Source organism: Chiloscyllium punctatum, chromosome 10 (assembly GCF_047496795.1).
Source record: "Chiloscyllium punctatum isolate Juve2018m chromosome 10, sChiPun1.3, whole genome shotgun sequence".
Classification (NCBI taxonomy): Eukaryota; Metazoa; Chordata; class Chondrichthyes; order Orectolobiformes; family Hemiscylliidae; genus Chiloscyllium; species Chiloscyllium punctatum.
Genome location: NC_092748.1, coordinates 74,239,037 through 74,258,689, shown reverse-complemented (window position 1 = coordinate 74,258,689; position 19,653 = coordinate 74,239,037). Strand labels below are relative to the sequence as shown.

General features: G+C 41.3%; 1 protein-coding gene across 3 annotated transcripts in view; it reads right to left on the bottom strand.

The window, feature by feature from the left end:
• Nucleotides 1-19,653, bottom strand: part of cers6 (ceramide synthase 6) — a 256,821-nt gene that overhangs the window by 49,589 nt on the left and 187,579 nt on the right. For all 3 annotated transcript variants that reach the window (XM_072579520.1, XM_072579522.1, XM_072579521.1), the window contains exon 5: nucleotides 9,436-9,486. In XM_072579520.1, coding sequence (XP_072435621.1) covers nucleotides 9,436-9,486 — 51 coding nt within the window. The remainder of the gene's footprint in view (nucleotides 1-9,435; nucleotides 9,487-19,653) is intronic.

The window sequence follows — 19,653 nt, the reverse complement described above, 5'->3', positions numbered from 1 at the left end:
TTGCATCTTCAGGGTATTCCATCGTTCCTTAACTGGCTTTCCCCAAGCACAGGACCTATTAACTGAACTGTGATGAACTTTGTCTTAATTTTACATTTCTTTATTATGTGTGACTTCTGTCATTGATGTGGGTGCCATGGAGAGGTGACTTATAAAACTTTTCATTGTATTTTTCATGTAAAACTACACGTGACAGTACATTTCTATTCTATACTACTCTAGTCTGTTCCTAGTGAGTATCATAAACTTAAAAACAATTCTCCCCATGTCAAGTCTCCCATCATAATGTGGTGACACTTTGCATATAATATGCAAAAATAACTTTCCACTGTATACTTTTATATACATGTGACAATAAATCTAAATCTAATCTACATCTCACTCCCACCCCTCCTTCCTCTTTTGATCAATTCTATAATCCTGAGTGACCTTGAAAAGCCCATATGAAAATAATGGGGTCACAACTGTGATTCAGTCATGGCCAGCATATATACTTTACTTGTACTTCCAAAAGGTACTCAAGAAAGTACCATACTGAATGTTAATAGACAAGATGAAGGTTATATATTAGCATGGATGAAAGATTGGTAATGGACAGGAAAAAAGAGTTGAGATAAGTGTCTCTTTCAAGCTGGCAAGATGTGATTCATGAAATGCTACAAGAATTGGTATTCTGGCCTCTGCTATTTACAGTCTATATTACTGCATGGACATTGAGATTGAGAGAAATATATCCAATGTAGGAGCAAATTACTACAAATGCTGGAAATTGAATTGAAAGCAAAATATGCTGGAGATCCCAGCAGGTCAGGCAGCATCCATGGAGAGAAAGCAATCTAAAGTTTCAAGTCTAGATGACTGTTCATCACAGTATCCAAGTTTGCTTATGATACAAAGTTAGGTGGAATGTAATCTGTGAGGAGAATACACAGAGATATAGATACATTATTTGAGTAGGCAACAAGACGACAGGTGGAATGCATTGTGAGAAGGTGTGATGTTATTTAGATTGATAATAAGAACAGAAAAGCAGCCCTGCATCCTGTAAAACCTCAGCCCTCTTTCTGTTACTCTTTCTGAGATCCTAAAGTAAATTTTAAACCTCCTTTTACCACTGTGTCTTTTTCCACAATTATCTTGTAATAATTTGCAATTTACTAAAGAGTTGTTAAAAGCCTAATCTACAGTTTGGACATTGTAACTATTTATTATTGGGCACATTCCAGACAAACCTACGCTAATACCAGTGAAGCGAATTGGACTTGGAGGCTGATGTGTCTTTTACATTTGTTTGTTTATGAAGTAATGTTACTCTGACATTAACCTTTATTAGCAAGTGTTGTGATGGAACTTTCATCACTATCCTATTATTCATGCTTAACAGAGTACTTTGAAATTAGTTCTGTTTTTATGTATTATGTTTTTGATTTTTCAAAGTGAATAATACATTGCTGCTCTCTTTTCCTACCATAGCTTGTACTTTGAGCATGTTATATAGTGTAAAACAGATATTAAGCTGAGTATAATAATTAAATAGTGCAAACTGCTTATCCAGATGAATAACCAAGTGACTTGATTTGTTATGGATGATATCAAGCTTCTTGAATGCTGCTGCCGCTGCACTCATACAATGATGTGCCAGTGCTGGACTGGGGTGGACAAAGTCAGAAGTCACATGACACCAGATCCTAGTCTATCAGGTTTATGTGAAATCACACACTTTCAGAGCCCTGCTCTCTCATGCATATTCACCTATAACCTGGTGTCATGTGACTTTGCACTTATGCAGGCATGTGGAGGGTATTCCATCGCACTCTTGAATTGCACTTTGTAGAGAGCTCGGGTATGATGCAGTAAGTATGACCTTATAAAGTGGTTGCTTCATTACTTTGTAGCATAGCTCTCTCAACTTGGCATAAGCCCCTTACATGCTGGTAAAGAGGACATTACATGGTTGATACAGCTGGGTGTGTCATTCTTGTTTCTGGTGCCAAGGTGGTTGGTCATCAGAATATTTCCCGTTCTGTCTTTTCTCTAGTAGTTTGATAAAACTGAGTGGCTTTTGAATGATTGCAGAGAGCATTTAAGAGTCAACAATCTTGCTGTGGATCTGGATACATATTACATAGAACAGTACAGCACAGGAATGGGCCCTTCAGCCCACGATGTTGTGCCAAACATGACGCCAAATTAAACCAATCACTTCTACCTGCCTTTGATCCATATCCCTCCAATCTTTGCACATTCATGTGCTTATTTAAAAGTCTCTTAACACTCCTATTGTATCACATTCTACACTCTTACAACTCTGTAAAAAACTTGCCGGTCACACCTCCTTTAAACATTTCCCCTCTCACCTTAAATGCATGCCCCTAGTATTAGACATTTCAACTTAGGGAAAAGGATTCTGACGGTCAACACTATCAATGCATCTTATAATTTTATAGATTTCTATCAAGTCTCCCCTCAGCCTCCACCCCTCCAGAGAAAACAACCTGAGTTTTTCTAGCCTCTCCTTATAGTTCATACACTCTGATCCAGGCAGCATCTTGGTAAACCTCTTCTGCACCCTCTCCAAAGCCTCCACATCCTTTCTGTAATGTTTGCAGTATTCTAAGTGTGGCCTAACCAAAGTATTATAAAGCTCCAACATGACAACCTGACTCTTGCAATCAATTCCGCGACCAACTAAGGCAAGCATGCCACACGTCTTCTTTACCACCCTATCTAATTGTGTGGCCACTTTCAGGGAGCTTTGGATTTGAACATCAAGATCCTCTGGACATCAGTGCTGTTCAAGGTCCTGAACTGTATACTTTTCCTGAATATTTGTTCTGCCAAAGTGTAGCATTTCACTCTTACACAAATTCAACTCCATCTGCTATTACTCTGCCCATATCTGCAATTTACCTATATCTCAATGTACCTCTTGACAACCTTCTGCACTATCCACAACTCTACTGATCGTTATAATGCCTGTGTCATATGTGGATAAGAATGGCAGATTTCATTCCCTGAAGGGCATTTGTGAACAAGATGGATTTTTATGGCAGTTGTCGCTGGCTTCATGGTCAATATTATAAAGACCATCTTTTAATTTCAGATGTATAAATTAATGTCAATTACACCAATTGCCATGGAGGGATTTGAATCTGAGTCCATACAGCATTATTGTGGGTCTCTGGATTGCCAGTTCAGTGACATTACCACTGTGCCACAACTTCACATTGAATATGGATTTTAATCAATTTATATGGATTTATATTAAATCAAATAAAGTACAGTATTTAGTCATTATATAATATCTAAAACTGTAGTCTGATAAAATATTTAGCTTTGACATTTTAAAATCTGTACTGTCTAGAAATAACAGTCTCGGAAATTTTAATGGCCCTTTTGTATTTGGGATAATATCTCATTGCATAGAATGTAATTACATTAAAAGTCTTTTAAAAATAAGTCAGCTTCAAATTGTAATTGCTTCAGGAATCTGTTATATTGTCACAACAATGTATAATTGAAAATTACAAATTGTCTATGCATATTATAATCACAACAGTTCAATAAATTACCAAATAAAACAGTTGTTGCAGTGTTTATGTTTCAAATATTAATGTAATATCAAAAATTTGCAGTTAAATATTGCTTCTCAAATCATGATAAATGGGATATATTCTGGGCACAATAAATAAAAAAAACTTAGTCAAATAAGCTCAGACTCTCAATCAGGCTGTAAGATATTAATAAATAATTATTCTCATTGTTGCTTCACTGTTCCTATCTCCAAAAGATCCACAGTATACCCTTTTATCAATGGCACACTATATTTTGACTCAAACTTTAAACTGGGACTGGAAATTTATATTTTTAATGCTCTGGTGTTATTAATATATTTTCTATAGCTTTAATGCTATGGCCGCCAGTGAGAGATCATCATCAATACAGTTGTAAGGCAAAGATTGATCATGCACAAATTAACATGATGGAGCAGAACTAGCTGTCAACTTTGAAGTAATGTTGGAGCAAAATAAATAAAAATGAATGTATGTAGATTTCAGAAACTGGTTGTTTTGTTAACAACATGATGTTTCTAACTTAGTTATTGGGAGTGTCAACATTTTATAAAGAGCTGAATCTTGCACTTATTTTGGCGAAGTGTCAGTTTTGTCAAGTTATTTTGGAGGGTTTTGACCATGAGGCCTAGTGCATTTTCTCACCACATTATAATGAGATCATAGTATGTAGGAACAGAAACAGGCTATTCAACTCATCAAGCCTGCTCTGTCATTCAACAGATGATCATGGTTTATATTATAATCCTCAACTCTACCTTTCTGCCTTTTCTTCATAACCCTTGATTCCCTTACTAATTAGAAATCTTATTATCTCAACCTTGAATATATTTAATTAGCCAACTTTTACAACCCAATGTGGTAAAGAATTCCATAGATTCACTACCATCTGAGAGAAGATATTCCTCCTCAACTCTGTCTTAAATAGGCAACCTCTTATCCTGAGGTTATGACCTCTAGTGCTGGACTCTTCCACAAGGAGAAACAACTTTCCACACCTACCTTGTCAAGCTTTCTAAGAATCTTGAATGTATCAATAAGGTCTCCTCTCAATCTTCTAAACTTCAATGAGTACAATTCAATCGATTCACATATGATAATCCCTCCACACCTTGGATCAACCCAGTCAATATTCTCTAAAATGCGTCCAATTACAATTTATCTTTCCTTTAATAAGGGGACTGAAAATGTTCACAGTACTTCAGCTATGGTCTGATTAGTGCTTTTTACAATTTTAGCAAGATTTCCCTATTTTTAGAACTCCATTCCCTTTGTGAAGAAAAGGCAATAATCTATTTGTCTTCTCTATTACCTGCTAAACTTGTATACTAGCTTTTTGTGATTTACGCGCTCCCAAATTACTCTGCAATGCAGCTTTCTGCAGTCTTTTACTATTTATATAAAAGTCAGCTCCTCTACACTTCCTGTCAAAATGCATAACCTCACATTTTCCCACATTATATCTGCCAAGTTCTTTTCCCAGTCATTCAATCTGTCTATATTCCTTTGCAGATGCTTTGAATCATCCTCAGTACTTTGCTATGAAACTTGCCTCATTAATAACCTACGCCACCTCTATAGCACCTCTCCTGTCAAATTTTAGCCCAATCTTACCACATGCCATTCCTGGAACAACCTGCCAAGCAGGATATTCCACAATTGGCCCAATCTAGGTGCCAACTTTAAAAAGCAGTTGTGCACTTGGATGAGCATTATCAGGCTGGAGCTGACATATATGGTTCGTGACACTTGCCCAGACATGGGAGACAAGGGGAAATTGGCATACCTCTTTGTGGCCAGGGACCTGGAGGTCCTGCTGGATATGGTGCTGCATAGGTGGAATGTTGTCTTCCCACAGGACCAGAAGATAAGACCATGACACCAGGCCATGCTATGGGTCAGTGCAGTCTCAGCCATCTGGAGGAATGTATAATATTGTGGGAAGTAGGTCAATGACATTCTCCACTTGGCTAGTGTAGGTATCACCATCTTCTCTCTGATACATCACATTCACTAGATATCTGCTGCTCCACCCATCTCCCACCATGGCTCATGCTCTACCACCCTCAGTAACACATGCAACACCTTCCCTCATTTACTGTCACCCATGGCAACCCCCAACAGCACTAACCGTGCATGCCCTCTGCTGCCTGCTCACTCACTCGAGACATCTCCCCACCAATAGCAAAAGTAAGAGCTGTGCCACCCACTCTTATCTCCCTTAATAACTGCCCTGTATCATTTTAGGAGAAAAATAACCCATAGTGGGCAGAAAGGGTCAAGAGGGTGATGAGTTGATTGACAGTTGAATCCTCACCCCATATGTAGACAGCACATTTCCATTTCCAAGCCTCTGCACTGATATTGGAGGCTGCCCTCAGCATATTGTGTTGGGATCCCTTTATGAAAGATATGTCCCACGACTTGACTGAGCACTGCTGACAACCATGACGAGCTTCCTGGTTTTGTGGCTGCACTAAAGAGAACAGCAAGCATACATCAGTACAGGAAGCCTGGGATCGCTGGCTGAGGGCAAAGCACAAAAAGGCAAGGTAAGGCAATGCAAGGATTCTGTGAGCATCCCAGTAGGCTCACAATGAGTGAGTGATATGATAGCAAGTGAACAAAATGGAGATGCAGTCTGGTCTAGTCCATGAGCTGGCTACACAGTGTTCGTGCAGCAGCATTACAATGATAGCTACTGCTGCAGCCCGAGGTGCAGCAATGAAGTGCAGAGGAGTACACGAGCATTCTTAAAGGTCAGTATACGTTGGATGCTAATGTCTGTGGGTAAGAGATGTACAAGGCTGTAACCTCAGAGTATTCTCTGAGACATTAGCGCCCAATGTCCTTAGAGTAGTGGTAGAGCTGAAATTATCAGGTATCTGTCTTGACTTTCAGGTCAAGTATACTTGAAGTCTCGATTGTTTGGCATGTGGGGTCAGTTAGGAAGGTGAAACTTAACAAGGTGAGTTGTAGCATTATTTAGGAGGAGAAAGTGAGGACTGCAGATGCTGGAGACCAGATCTGAAAATGTGTTGCTGGAAAAGCGCAGCAGGTCAGGCAGCATCCAAGGAGCAGGAGAATCGATGTTTTGGGCATGAGCCCTTCTTCAGGAAGAAGGCTGAAGAAGGACTCATGCCCGAAACGTTGATTCTCCTGCTCCTTGGATGCTGCCTGACCTGCTGCGCTTTTCCAGCAACACATTTTCAGCTCTGTAGCATTATTTAGACATTTAACAAGCAATAATCCCCTTTGGTTGGTAACTCGTTGCTGTCTAGTGAAAAACTTGGCTAGTGAGAAACATCCACTGAACACGTGCATAAAAAGAACAGCGAGTGCTCCCAATGTTGAGATAGATCTCACCAGACTTCTCACACAATTCAACCACCAACATCACCATGGTGAATGCTATTCAGGCCCCTATAAGATTCCACCAGTGCAATTCCCACACCACACTTACCAGAAAGAGGGAATCCATTCCAAAGGCAATACTGAGCATCCTGTGGGTTCAGTCCAAGAACCAAGCATCAATTTCTTCCCAGGTGTGCTGCCAATCACTGAAGGACTACCAGCCTCTGAATGGCCTCTTAGCAGTCCCTCCCTCTTCTAAAGCTAGTTCACTGTCTCTAAACACAGAACACTCCTGCTCCCCACATCCAGAAACATGCAAGTAATTCTAAAAGGATGTTGCCAGGGTTGGAGAGTTTGAGCTACAGGGAGAGACTGAATAGACAGGGGCTATTTTCCCTGGAGCATCAGAGGCTAAGGAGTGACTTTATAGAGGTTTATAAATCATAAGGGGCATGGATAGCGTAAATAGACAAGGATCATGTAAGACTCTGTTATCTCACTTTTTAGATTCAAATCAGTCTAACGCACAGACAGAGAACACAGGAGGGCTAACACCTTTAACATATTGTCTGGCTAACACCAATTGTTTCAGTTACCCTGAGAATGTAACTTTAGAAGAAAGTTTTGTGATTTACACATGAAAGAGTGAAAATATGGTATTTGTACAGATGAAAGACTCAACAAACAGTCAAGGTATTTTTCAATGTATAATTTCAGTTACATCACACTGTAAACTTTTGCTGTCAATTCTGTGTCTTACAATTGTGTCCTCCACAACCACCTGATGAAGGAGCGTCGCTCCGAAAGCTAGTGCTTCCAATTAAACCTGTTGGACTATAACCTGGTGTTGTAAGATTTTTAACTTTGTAAATAGACAAGGTCTTTACCCCAGGGTGGGGAAGTCCAAAACCAGAGGGCATGGGTTTAAGGTGAAAGTCGAAAGATTTAAAAGGGACCTAATGGTGGTGCGTGCATGGATTACGCTGCCAGGGGAAGTGGTGGAGGATGGTACAATTACAACATTTAAAAGGCATCTGGATGGGTATATCAATAGGAAATGTTTAGAGGGATATGAGCCAAATGTTAGCAAAAGGGACTCGATTTACTTAGGATATCTGGTCAGCATGAATGAGTTGGACCAAAGGATCTGTTTCTGTGCTGTATGTCTCTATGACTCTATGGTCAAGTTCGCTTTTTGGTCTTTCTTCCTGGTATCTCTCCCACAGATTTTCCAAAAGAAAACCCACCGTAGACACTGGCTATGGCCAGTCAGCTTGGGGTTAGTCCTCTGTTGAGGAGATTCTAAATCTGGCTATATTTTCTTGTTTTTCTCTTTCTTTTTTAAACTGACTGTGTCCAGCCAGCTCTCAAACTGAGGAGATTCTAATTTCCTGGTTATATTCAAATTGCTGGATGAATTACAAGAGTGGTGGGCTGGGGCACTTGATTGGATATTAATTGTCTATTTATGAGTCTCAATTGGCAGTGAGCTGGGAAGGCTGTCCTCAAAACTTCCTGCCCCAGACTTAATTAAGGAAGAGATGAGGAAGTGGCAGTCCCCTCCCATCGTCCTCCTGTTCAATGAAATGTCCTACCCTTCACCAAATTCATCAAATGGGAGTTATATTGTAGCATGATATCATCAGTAAATTTTGAAGTATTGCAATTACCACCATCTTTTCAAGGGCAAACAGAGATAGGCAACTAATACTGGCCAGCCAGTGACACCAACATTCTACAAAATGAACAAATAATAAAACAAAAATTGGCCCCCACATCCAAATAATTTTTTTAGACTGTGAAAGTTATAGACCTCGCACTGTTCCTTGCAGTACTCCTATAGTAACAGCTTACCATCCTGAAAATGATCCATTTATTCCTACTCTTTGCTTTATGATTTAATCAATTCTCAATCCATACTAGTACATTTCTTCCAGTCCCATGCCGTCTAAAATTATTGACTAATCTTCTTTGTGGGACCTTATCAAAAGCTACCAGATCAATGCTAAAAGTAATATTCTCAAAGAACTCCAACAATATGATTTCTCTTTCATAAATCCACATTTACTCTGTCCAATTTTATCATTCTTCTTTCAATTTCTAATTATACATGCACTTATGAAAGTAGTAATTCACCCAATGACACTGCTCATCAAGAAATTCCAGGTTGATTCGCTATACTGTTCTAATATAGTACTTGAACACAGTAATTTATGTGTAGACTTGCAACACAATTCTGAGAATTGATTCTTCATATCTACTAGTCTCAACATGAGGAGCTTCAGCTACCATGTTGCAACAGCAACATAATACCTGCTAACTGATTTTGCAATAACAAGATTCTCCTATGATTGTCAAACATCTATTGCTACTCAAACAAAATCTGTAGAGTTTGTACATAAAGCTGAAACCTATGGAAAACATTATTATTCTTGCTACTAAGTATCTGTCATCGTCAATATAACAATGACTAACAGAAGTGCATACAACATGTCAATTAATGTGTTACCTGGTAGGGATAGCTGTACCAACAGTGCCTTGTTTCCCAAAGCCAAGGTGCCTGGAAAAGAAACAGAATAAATCTTAGGAAACAGGAACACAATTGTATCAATCATTGCCCATTGAGTTGCAAATGTCCATCTCTTAAAAAACAAGGGATGCAAATATATAGGAAGGGTAAATGCATGCCTCATTTCTATTTTTGGTCATTTTACTGGCCATTTGTTCTACTTTTTGTTCCATTGTCTCCTCTATGGGGAAATTATTTCGATACCCTTCTTACAGCTCCCTTTAGAGTTCCCTATTAGTTATTAAGTCCAGAGGTAACTACAATTACTGTGCGAGTAGGTGGACCAAAACTTCTTATATTAGTAAAACTGCTCTTCAACATTTGCAGCAGTTTTTTTCATTGACTGAGAATTCCACACGTTCAATGATGACTGAATAAATGTCCAGTCAAGTTGTGTGAATGTAATCTCTCAAAATGGAGAAGCTACAGGAAGGTCTGGACTTGGAATGGGACAATAAAATGGCACAATAAAAAAGCACTGACTGGTGATTGAAAGTATTAATAAAAAACTTGAAATCAGTAATAGAGCAGGAAATGTGCTAACATTTAGAAAGAAAGTGGAAATTAGAAAGGGAGTCCATATTTTTTTGATCGGCACAAAATTAAAAGCACATGACCAGAAGAAGGAAAATCCTACTGCTATTTCTATATTTATCAATTTTAGTCTCAGAATTGTGGGCGGCACGGTGGTTAGCACTGCTGCCTCACAGCGCTAGAGACCTGGGTTCAATTCCTGCCTCAGGCGACTCTCTGTGTGGAGTTTGCACATTCTCCCCATGTCTGCGTGGGTTTCCTCCGGGTGCTCTGGTTTCCACCCACAATCCAAAAATGTGCAGTTAAGGTGAATTGGCCGTGCTAAATTGCCCGTAGTGTTAGGTGAAGGGGTAAATGTAGGAGAATGGGTCTGGGTGGGTTACGCTTGGCGGCTCGGTGTGGATTTGTTGGGCCGAAGGGCCTGTTTCCACACTGTAAGTAATCTAATCTAAATTGCCATTTTCTGGCAACATGTTTCTTTCCTCAGCTGGGTTGAAATGATTCCTAGACAGTAAATGTTGAACCACTAGAACTTGGTAGTAGCTGATACCAGAGTTGGTAGCTACATCAATGAGACTGATATTTCAATACCTTCGCCTTAAAGTTAAAAATCACACAACACCAGGTTATAGTCCAACAGGTTTAATTGGAAGCACACTAGCTTTCGGAGCGTAGCTCCTTCATCAGGTGATAGTGGTGAATCAGGTGAAAAGTGGAATGCTCACTGCTGTTCCATACTCCATCTAGTGGTTCAATCATGAACCAGCTAGTTCTGTTCACAGTGTAAGATGTTTAAATTCTAGTTGAGGCTTGGCTTCACAAGCCTCCCAGGATTATAGATTGTACATTGCGTATTGGAACGAGCAATTAGTAGAGCTACTGAGTCAATAGTTGTACACTTGCAGATTCATGGAAATTATTATTTGACAATAGAAAAGCTACTGTTAAATACATTATGACAGTGACTATATTTCAAAAATAACAGACTGTAAAGCACTTGACATGTCATGAAAAAAGTTCTATATAATGCAAGTATTTTTTTTATTATAAATATTTTCATTAGAAACTTTTTCAAATCTTTTACAGAACATTTATATACAAAAAACAATACCAAAATACAGAAAGATAGAGACAGTACAACAATGTCATATCACGATACTAATAAGAATGAACTACCTGCTATTCTACCAGAACAAACTTAACTATTTAACTTAAACTAAACTACAAACAAATTAAATAAAAATTAAATTAAATTATATCACATTACTTCATTCTATTTTACTCACCACACCTCCATTGAGGCTCCCCTCCTGGGAGGACCAGTCATTGTACCCGTATTCTTTTCCCCAGCCTCCCCCTCACAGGGCCACACAAGTGCCCAGACTGCTTCCCACGGCTATACCACAGCCCTAATTAATATTGCTGATAAGTCTGCATCAATATAATTTAGAAAGGGTTGCCACATCTTGTAAAACTGTTCCATTTTGTGGTGCACCCCATAAGACCTGGCAGTTTTTCCAACATCCAATTCATTAAAATGTTCTTCCTTGCACAGTGGGTAGGAATGTTACACAGTATCTTCCTGTGTTCCCCCAGAGAGGACAAACTTGGCAACCTCAGAATAGGAAATACTGGATCCACTTTAACTTCAATCCCCAGGATGCCCTTTAGCTCCCTTACTATAGCACTCCAGTATCTCTGGATCTTACAACATGACCAGTAGCAGTGTGTAAGAGTGCATATACTAATTTTACATTTGGGAAGACAAGAAGTTCATCCATTGAACTTAGCTAGCCTCTCTGGCACCATATGAGCCCTGTGTAAAATCTTCAATTGGATGGTCTGTGCTTTGTTACATATTGAAATTTTCTTTACATTTTCCCATATATCTTCCCATACTGCCAATAAAATATCCTCTCCTTGCTCCCGATTCCACATCTGACAGAGTGCCTCCATGTCCCCTAAGGCACGTCCCTTCTGTAAATGATATAAAGTACGAACTGAAAGAGCGCCCGTACACCGGAGCACTCTTTTCTTCACGTCTTACTTCTAAATCTGAGCCAGGAGCATGGTCTTCCTCTGTATACAATCCCTTATCTGAAACTACTGGAAAAGGTCCCTATTAGACAATCCATATTTCTGACTTAGCTGGCTAAATGACATCAAGACCTCTCCCTCGAATAAATCTCTCAAACAAGAGATTCCCTTATTCTCCTATAACTTAAAGCTGGAGTCCATTGCCCCAGGTTTAAATCCTTGGGCTCCCACCGATGAGGTAAACGGTGAGGTCTTAAGCCAATTGCTCTCATCTTGCCTCATTATCCTCCAGGCTTTCGCCGTATTTAATATGATTGGACTCTTACACTGCTCGGTCGTGGATTTCATCTTATCCATAAATAATAGATTAACTAGGGGACATCCCGACTGTGAGGCTTCAACGTCAAGCCAATCGACTCCGAATACCACCCCCCCCCCCCCCACCCCTTACCCAGTCATTCAAATATGCTAACAAAGTGCACATTTGACATCTCTTCAAGTCTGGAAGGTCCAAACCCCCCCTCACCCTACGGGAGCTGCAATTTGGTAAATTTAATTAGGGGCGCCTGCAACACCAAATAAAGGACCCGAGCCAATCATTGAGCCTCCATAATGCTTGTCTAGGTAGCAACAATGGGAGCATTCTCATGGGATACAACAGGCGAGGAAGAACGTTCACTTTAATTAGTGCTATTCGGCCTAACCATGATAACAGTAATCCCTCCCACCGCCGCAAATCCTGTTTAACCTCTCCAGTAGTTGTACATAGTTAGCTTTATACAGATAGTGGAAGGCAGAGGGAATAAACATTCCCAAATATAAAAAACCTTTTGAGGAGCATCTAAACGGGAATAGCATTCCATCCTTCAGATCAGGCCCCTCCACTGATCTCCCCACCGGCATGGCTTCCGATTTTGTAAAGTTGATCCTGTAGCCCAAACAACAGCCAAACAAATTAGCTATTTGAATCAATCGAGGTACGGAGTCCTCTGGATTGGCCAAGAACAAAAAGACATCATCAGCACATAGGGTGACCTTATGTTCTCTCATTCCCACCCTTGGTGCAACTATTTCAGGATCCCTCCTGATAGCCTCAGCTAATGGTTCAATTGCCAAGGTGAATAACAGTAACGAAAGAGGACACCCCCAGCGACTACCTCTCCCAATACGAAAGTTATCTGACTTAGTGCCGTTTGTAATGACTGCCGCCTTAGGAGCATTATATAATACTGCCACCCATCTGGCAGAGGTTACCCCCAGACCAAACTGCTCTAGGACCCCAAACAGGTATGGCCATTCTATCTGGTCAAACACCTTTTCTGTGTCTAGGGAGACCACCAAACCTGGGGTCAATCTTTGCTGGTATACTTGCACTATGTTCAGTCCCCTCCTGATATTGTTGGAGGAGTTAAGGCCCTTGACAAAACCCTCTAATCTTCTTTCATAATATAGGGCAACACCTCTTCCAACCTCAGGGCCAGCACCTTGGATAGAATTTTAAAATCTACATTCAACAACGAAATTGGTCGAAATGAAGCACATTCTTCGGGTCTTTCCCCTTCTTTAAAATGGGGGAGATATAAGCCTCCCGAAGAGAAGGCGGCAGACAATCCTGTGCATATGAGCAGCTATAAATCCCCAGAATTGGCTCCACCAACACATTTACGAATTCCTTATAGAATTCACTTGGGAATCCATCTGGCCCTGGTTCTTTGCCACCGTGGAGATGCTTTATTGCTTCCTGCACCTCCTGTACCGTCACAGGCACATTTAACAGGGAGACCTGTTCTGTGTTTATACTGGGAAGGTCCAGATTCTCAAAAAAGGACTGCATTCTCACTGCATCGTGTTCGTTTCCCTCCAACCGATATAACTCTGCAAAGTATTCCCTAAATCTAACATTGATCTTCTTCAACTCACTGGTAACTGTGCCAGCCTTCTCTCTAACAGACAAAAGAGATTGGGAAGCATTTTTCTCTCTAGCCAGATATACTAGATATCTACCTGGCTTATCTCCAAACTCAGTCTTTGTTTAACAAAGGAGACCTCTTTTTTTGCCACTAACGTGCACATTGAGTCGAGAGCCGCCCGGAGGGCCATGACCGCTGCAGCTTGACCAATGAAGGCCTATTATAATATACTTCCTCAGCTACCTGCAGCCAGGGCTCCAGCCATCTGTTGTTGCTCCTCCCTCTGCCTCCTTCTAGTCATTGAATATGAAATAATCAGGCCATGTAAATATGCCTTAGTGGCCTCCCACAGTACCCGAGTTGATGTCCCAGAAGGCCCTGAACTCTCTTGGGATGTACTCAACGAATTTGCTATCCCTGAACAGGAATGGGTCCATGCGCCAGTGCTATGCATCCATTCCACCACCCTTGATTTTAACATCTAAATACACTGGCACATGGTCCAAGACAGCTATATTCCCAATTTTGCACACCAGTATTCTGTCCAAACAATCCGATGGCATAAAAAAAATGTCAATTCGCGTGTGGCACTGGTGTGGGTTGGAATAGAAAGTAAAGTCTCTTCCATTAGCGTGGAGGTGCCTTCACACATGCACTAGTCCCAACTCCTCACACAAGTTCACCAACTGCTTAGTTTGTGCGGGCGTACTTGCCGGGTCGAATCTTCTTGCTGTTTCAATCACTAACTGTTTTTCTTTATAAAGTAGGAGTCACACTGGGACCGCACAGGGGTGCGGGTCCGTCCCAGACCTGCGCATTGATATCCGGTGGGCCCGCTCCACACTCAACAAGCCTGACTCCAACTCCAGCCCCAGGAACTTCGGGAGCCACTTCTCCAGGAAACCAATGAGGTCTTCACCTTCCTCGTATTCTGGAAGACCTACCAGCTGAAAGCTTTTTCTGCTACTTTTGTTTTCTAGGTCATCCACTTAGTCCTGAAGGACCCGAACTTGTTCTTCCAGCATTCGGATCCTTCCTCCCGAGACCTCCGCCATGATCTCTGATGCCGCAGTCCTCTCCTCCCCTGCCTCTAATCTTCAGTCCAACAATTGAATTTCCTGCTCATGCTTTTTCAGCATGGCAGATGGTGTTTCCACCGCTGCTTCAATCTTTTCTCAGAGTTTGGCAAACTCCAAGAGTAACTGCTGCTGCCCCATTAAATCCAAAGGGGCTGCCCTGGGAGTTTGAGCAATGGCTACAGGCACTCCCAATGCAATAGGGGAGCATCCTGCCTGCTGCACTCCTTTCGGCCCTTTTCCTTTATTTGCTTCCAGGTAAAAAAAAGGACTGCAGATGCTGGAAACCAGATTCTAGATTATAATGGTGCTGGAAAAGCACAGCAGTTCTGGCAGCATCCGAGGAGCAGGAAAATTGATGTTTCGGGCAAAAGCCCTTCATCAGGAATAGAGGCAGAGTGCCTGCAGGGTAGAGAGATAAAGAAAAGCTTTCATCCTGGTCTTAAAGCTGTTAAACCACAATTTTAGCAGCTCCAGTTGTTCAGTATGTTTATATTAGCAATTCTTTTCTCCTAGGGGTGGTTAAATGAGGGGAGTAAAGGTCCACCTTGCCAGGGGGTATGGCACAGAGCCCAGGACAGCAGACTTCTCAGACTGCCACCATTTTAGCATTCCAAAGGGGTGACATCCTTTTTGACACTCTGCTCCACTCCTCCATCATCCCTAAATCCTATTCTGTTCCCGCTGCCCCTTTCAGTGAAAGCACTGGAAATGTATCATTTGCCTTTTTACTTCCTAGATCACCATCCAGGAGCTCAAATGTTCTTTCCAAATAAAGCAATGATTCGCTTGTACTCATAAGCTTATGGAGTAGGAACAGGAGTAGGACATTGTGTCTGTTGAGAGAGACACCGTGGGCGGCACGGTGGCACAGTGGTTAGCACTGCTGCCTCACAGCGCCAGAGACCCGTGTTCAATTCCTGCCTCAGGCGACTGACTGTGTGGAGTTTGCACGTTCTCCCTGTGTCTGCGTGGGTTTCCTCCGGGTGCTCTGGTTTCCTCCCACAGTCCAAAGATGTGCAGGTCTGGTGAATTGGCCATGCCAAATTGCCTGTAGTGTTAGGTAAGGGGTAAATGTAGGGGTATGGGCGGTGTGGATTTGTTGGGCCGAAGGGCCTGTTTCCATACTGTAAGTAATCTAATCTAAAATAAAACTGCAGATGCTGGAATCCAAAACAGGCAGGAGGCTGAAAGAACACAGCAAGCCAGGCAGCATCAGGAGTTGGTGAAGTTGACGTTTCAGGTATTACTTCTCTTCAAGTCTTGGGGTGGGTGCGGGGGGAGCTGCAAATATAGGAGGTGACAGGGCAGGGTGGTGAAGTTGGGTAGGTGAAGATAGGTAGAGGATATGACCTGGTTGGTCAATGGGAGGAAGGAATGGGGAAGGGAATCGGAGGATGGGGAAAGAGGTTATTTGAAATTTGAGAACTCGGTGTTGAACCCTCCAGGCTGTAGGCTGCCCAGGTGAAAGATGAGGTGGTGTTCCTTCAATTTCCAGTGTGGTTCATTGTGGCAATGGAGGAGATCAAGGATGGTTAAGTCAGAAAGGAAGTGGTGAGGTGAATTGAAATGGGCGGTGACTGGGAGGTCCAGTCGGCCTCCTGCCTGTCTGTTGAAGCTGCTCTGCTATTCAAAAGGTCAAAGTTGATCTGATTGTGGCATTAATGCTCGTCCCTTGCCTGCTCCCCCATAACACTGAGTCTTCTGTCAATCAAAAATACGCCTAAATCGGCCAGGAATATTTTCAAAGACCAGAAATCCCCTGTTCACTGGGGAATTTCAAACACTAATGACTCTCACAGGAGAAGTTCCTCTTTGCCTCTATTGTTAGTGGGGGAAGCTCTTATCTTTAAATTGTGCTCCTTTGTTCCAGTTTCCCATTGGAGGAAAAATCCTCTGAGCATTTAACATGTCAAGTCTCTTCGGAATCGTATCTGTTTCAATAAAATCACCTCTCGTTCTTCTTAACACCAATGTGTTTAGACACAACCATTTAACCTTTCCACATAAGGTATCTCGTTTATTCAGGCTACTCAGACAAGCAGTAGATGACAAGTTAGTTTACTGAATTTGTTATTCACAATGTAGTCTCCTAAAAATTGGGGAAATTAAATGTAAATTGGGTGACTACTTTGTGGTAAACCTTTGTTTGGTCTGCAAGCATGACTGAGTTTCTGGTCATTTATTCTCCATCTTTTTGCCATTCTTACCTCACATTAGCCATGGCCTCCTGAAGTGTTTCTCTGTCGCTCAATGTCTTGAGGAATTGCTTCACATCTTTTGATTAGGCACTTTATAGCCTTTCAGAATCAACACTGAGTTTAATTAAAAACAAAGACAGAAATTGCTGGCAAAACTCGACAGGTCTGGCAGCATCTATGGAGAGAGAGCAGCATTAATATTTCGGGACCAAAGACCCTTCTTCTGAACAGTCTGTGTTCTGAAGAAGGGTCATTGGACCTGAAATATTAACTCTGCTTTCCACAGATGCTGCCAGATCTGTTGAGATTTCCAGCAATTTCTTTTTTTGTTTCTGACTTCTAGTATTCGCAGTTCTTTAGTTTTTGTTTGGTTAACTGAATTTCACCATTTCAGATCCCAACATGTGCCCTCATTTTGTCTCCTTTCCAATACTCTTTTATTCTTCCTCTTTTTGATAAAATGTATGAACTGCCATTCACACTCCTAAATACATATTTTGTTTATTTACTTATCAAATTACCACACCCCTTTGGCCTTGTACAAGTAGCTTTACTGACACTTAATTTTTCCTCCTCCTATCCCATTACAAAGCTTTGCTTTTATTCTGTTTCTGAACCTTCTAGGAACAATACAATGAAATTCTACGATTTTAAAGTCTCATTTCATTTCATTTCATTTCGACAAAATGAATCCTAACTATGCACTTGCATTGCACACCTCTGAGTCCTTCCTATAAGCTTTCACTTTGAAACCTAACTATATGTACCATTTGTTTAATAATTTTGGATAGGGAAGTGAGTGGTGCTAACATTTCTTTGGTGACATGAAATTGGAAGCCATTAACAGAAGAAAAGTGTTTGCAGCTACAAGTGGTGATAGTAAACTATTTATCAGCTGCAGAAATTATTAGTCAAACCCTTTAGGTTCCAAAACTCCTCATAACCAACTATATTGGCTGATCAGGCACATACTTGATGATTAGATTCCCTACAGTGCGGAAATAGGCCTTCGGTCCAACCAGTCCACACCGACCCTCCGAAGAGTAACCCACCCAGGCCCATTTCCCTCTGACTAATGCACCTAGCACTATGGGCAATTTAACATGGCCAATTCACCTAATCTGCACATCTTTGGACTGTGGGAGGAAACTGGAGCTCCCGGAGGAAACCCACGCAGACATGGGGAGAATGTGCAAACTCCATACAGACAGTCGCCCAAGGCTGGAATCAAACCGGGTCCCTGGTGCTGTGAGGCAGCAGTGCTAACCACTGAGCCACAATGCCTAAAACATGCAGCCAAATAACTACAACTTATTAGGAAAGTAGAACACAAAACTTCAAATAGTAGTGCCACTCGCTCTCATGCTGACAAGTAAAGGAGATCAGTCAGCACTTGGTAAGAAAATAATAAGAACATTCAGCAACTGCATATTGAACTCAGGGGAAGCGTTTTAATAACAAAAATTGGACAGAAATAGATTCTGACAATAATCCTGCAATGTAAGTGTGTGAAAAACAGCAAGGAAATTAAGTTTCAGCATAAAATTGCAAGTGTTCCAGATCATGATGTGCCAGTGTACCACTATATCTACTAAGTCACAGTATGAGAAGGACAAGTAAACAAATTCTGAATCCTTAAGTCCCTAATTTGACACCACAGAAAGGGTGGGAAATGACAAACCATCCTACTAATTTGGATTGCATTGCACTTTTGAGATTGGGCTTTGAGGCAGGTTGCTAAAGCACACATGATGTTGATCATAAGGAAAGGTCCTTTTAACATTTCTCAACTTGATTGGTTCAAAATTTGCACACAGACAGACGCATGTGCCATATGCAGATTTGTGCACTCACGGCTATACACAGTTTTTTTCAATGTGAAAAATTCACCATAACTTCAGTGAACGTGGCAGCATGTTGAACTAACATCTTGGTTTTGTACTCCTTTTAAACAGGCTGAGAAGACTGTGGTGTTTGCTTTCAAGTAAAGGGTGAATTGCTCTTCATACACTCACACCACCGTATCCAATCTCCCTTCGCGGGTAGGTGACTCAGACTTTCTCACTGTGGAACATATACATGTCTAATACATTTAAATGAAAAGAGCTTCTTCTTGGCTCACAATTGGGGCCAGCGGTCTAGGGCATACCCTCAATTTTCACCATGCTGCAGCTACTACATGCTTTCAGCCTCAAAATCTTTACTCCAAAAAGGGTCTAATTTGTGGTAATTAAAACTTGGGTTCTTACATAGAACATAGAACATAGAACAATACAGCACAGAACAGGCCCTTCGGCCCACGATGTTGTGCCGAACTTCTAACCTAGATTAAGCACCCATCCATGTACCTATCCAAATGCCGCTTAAAGGTCGCCAATGATTCTGACTCTACCACTCCCA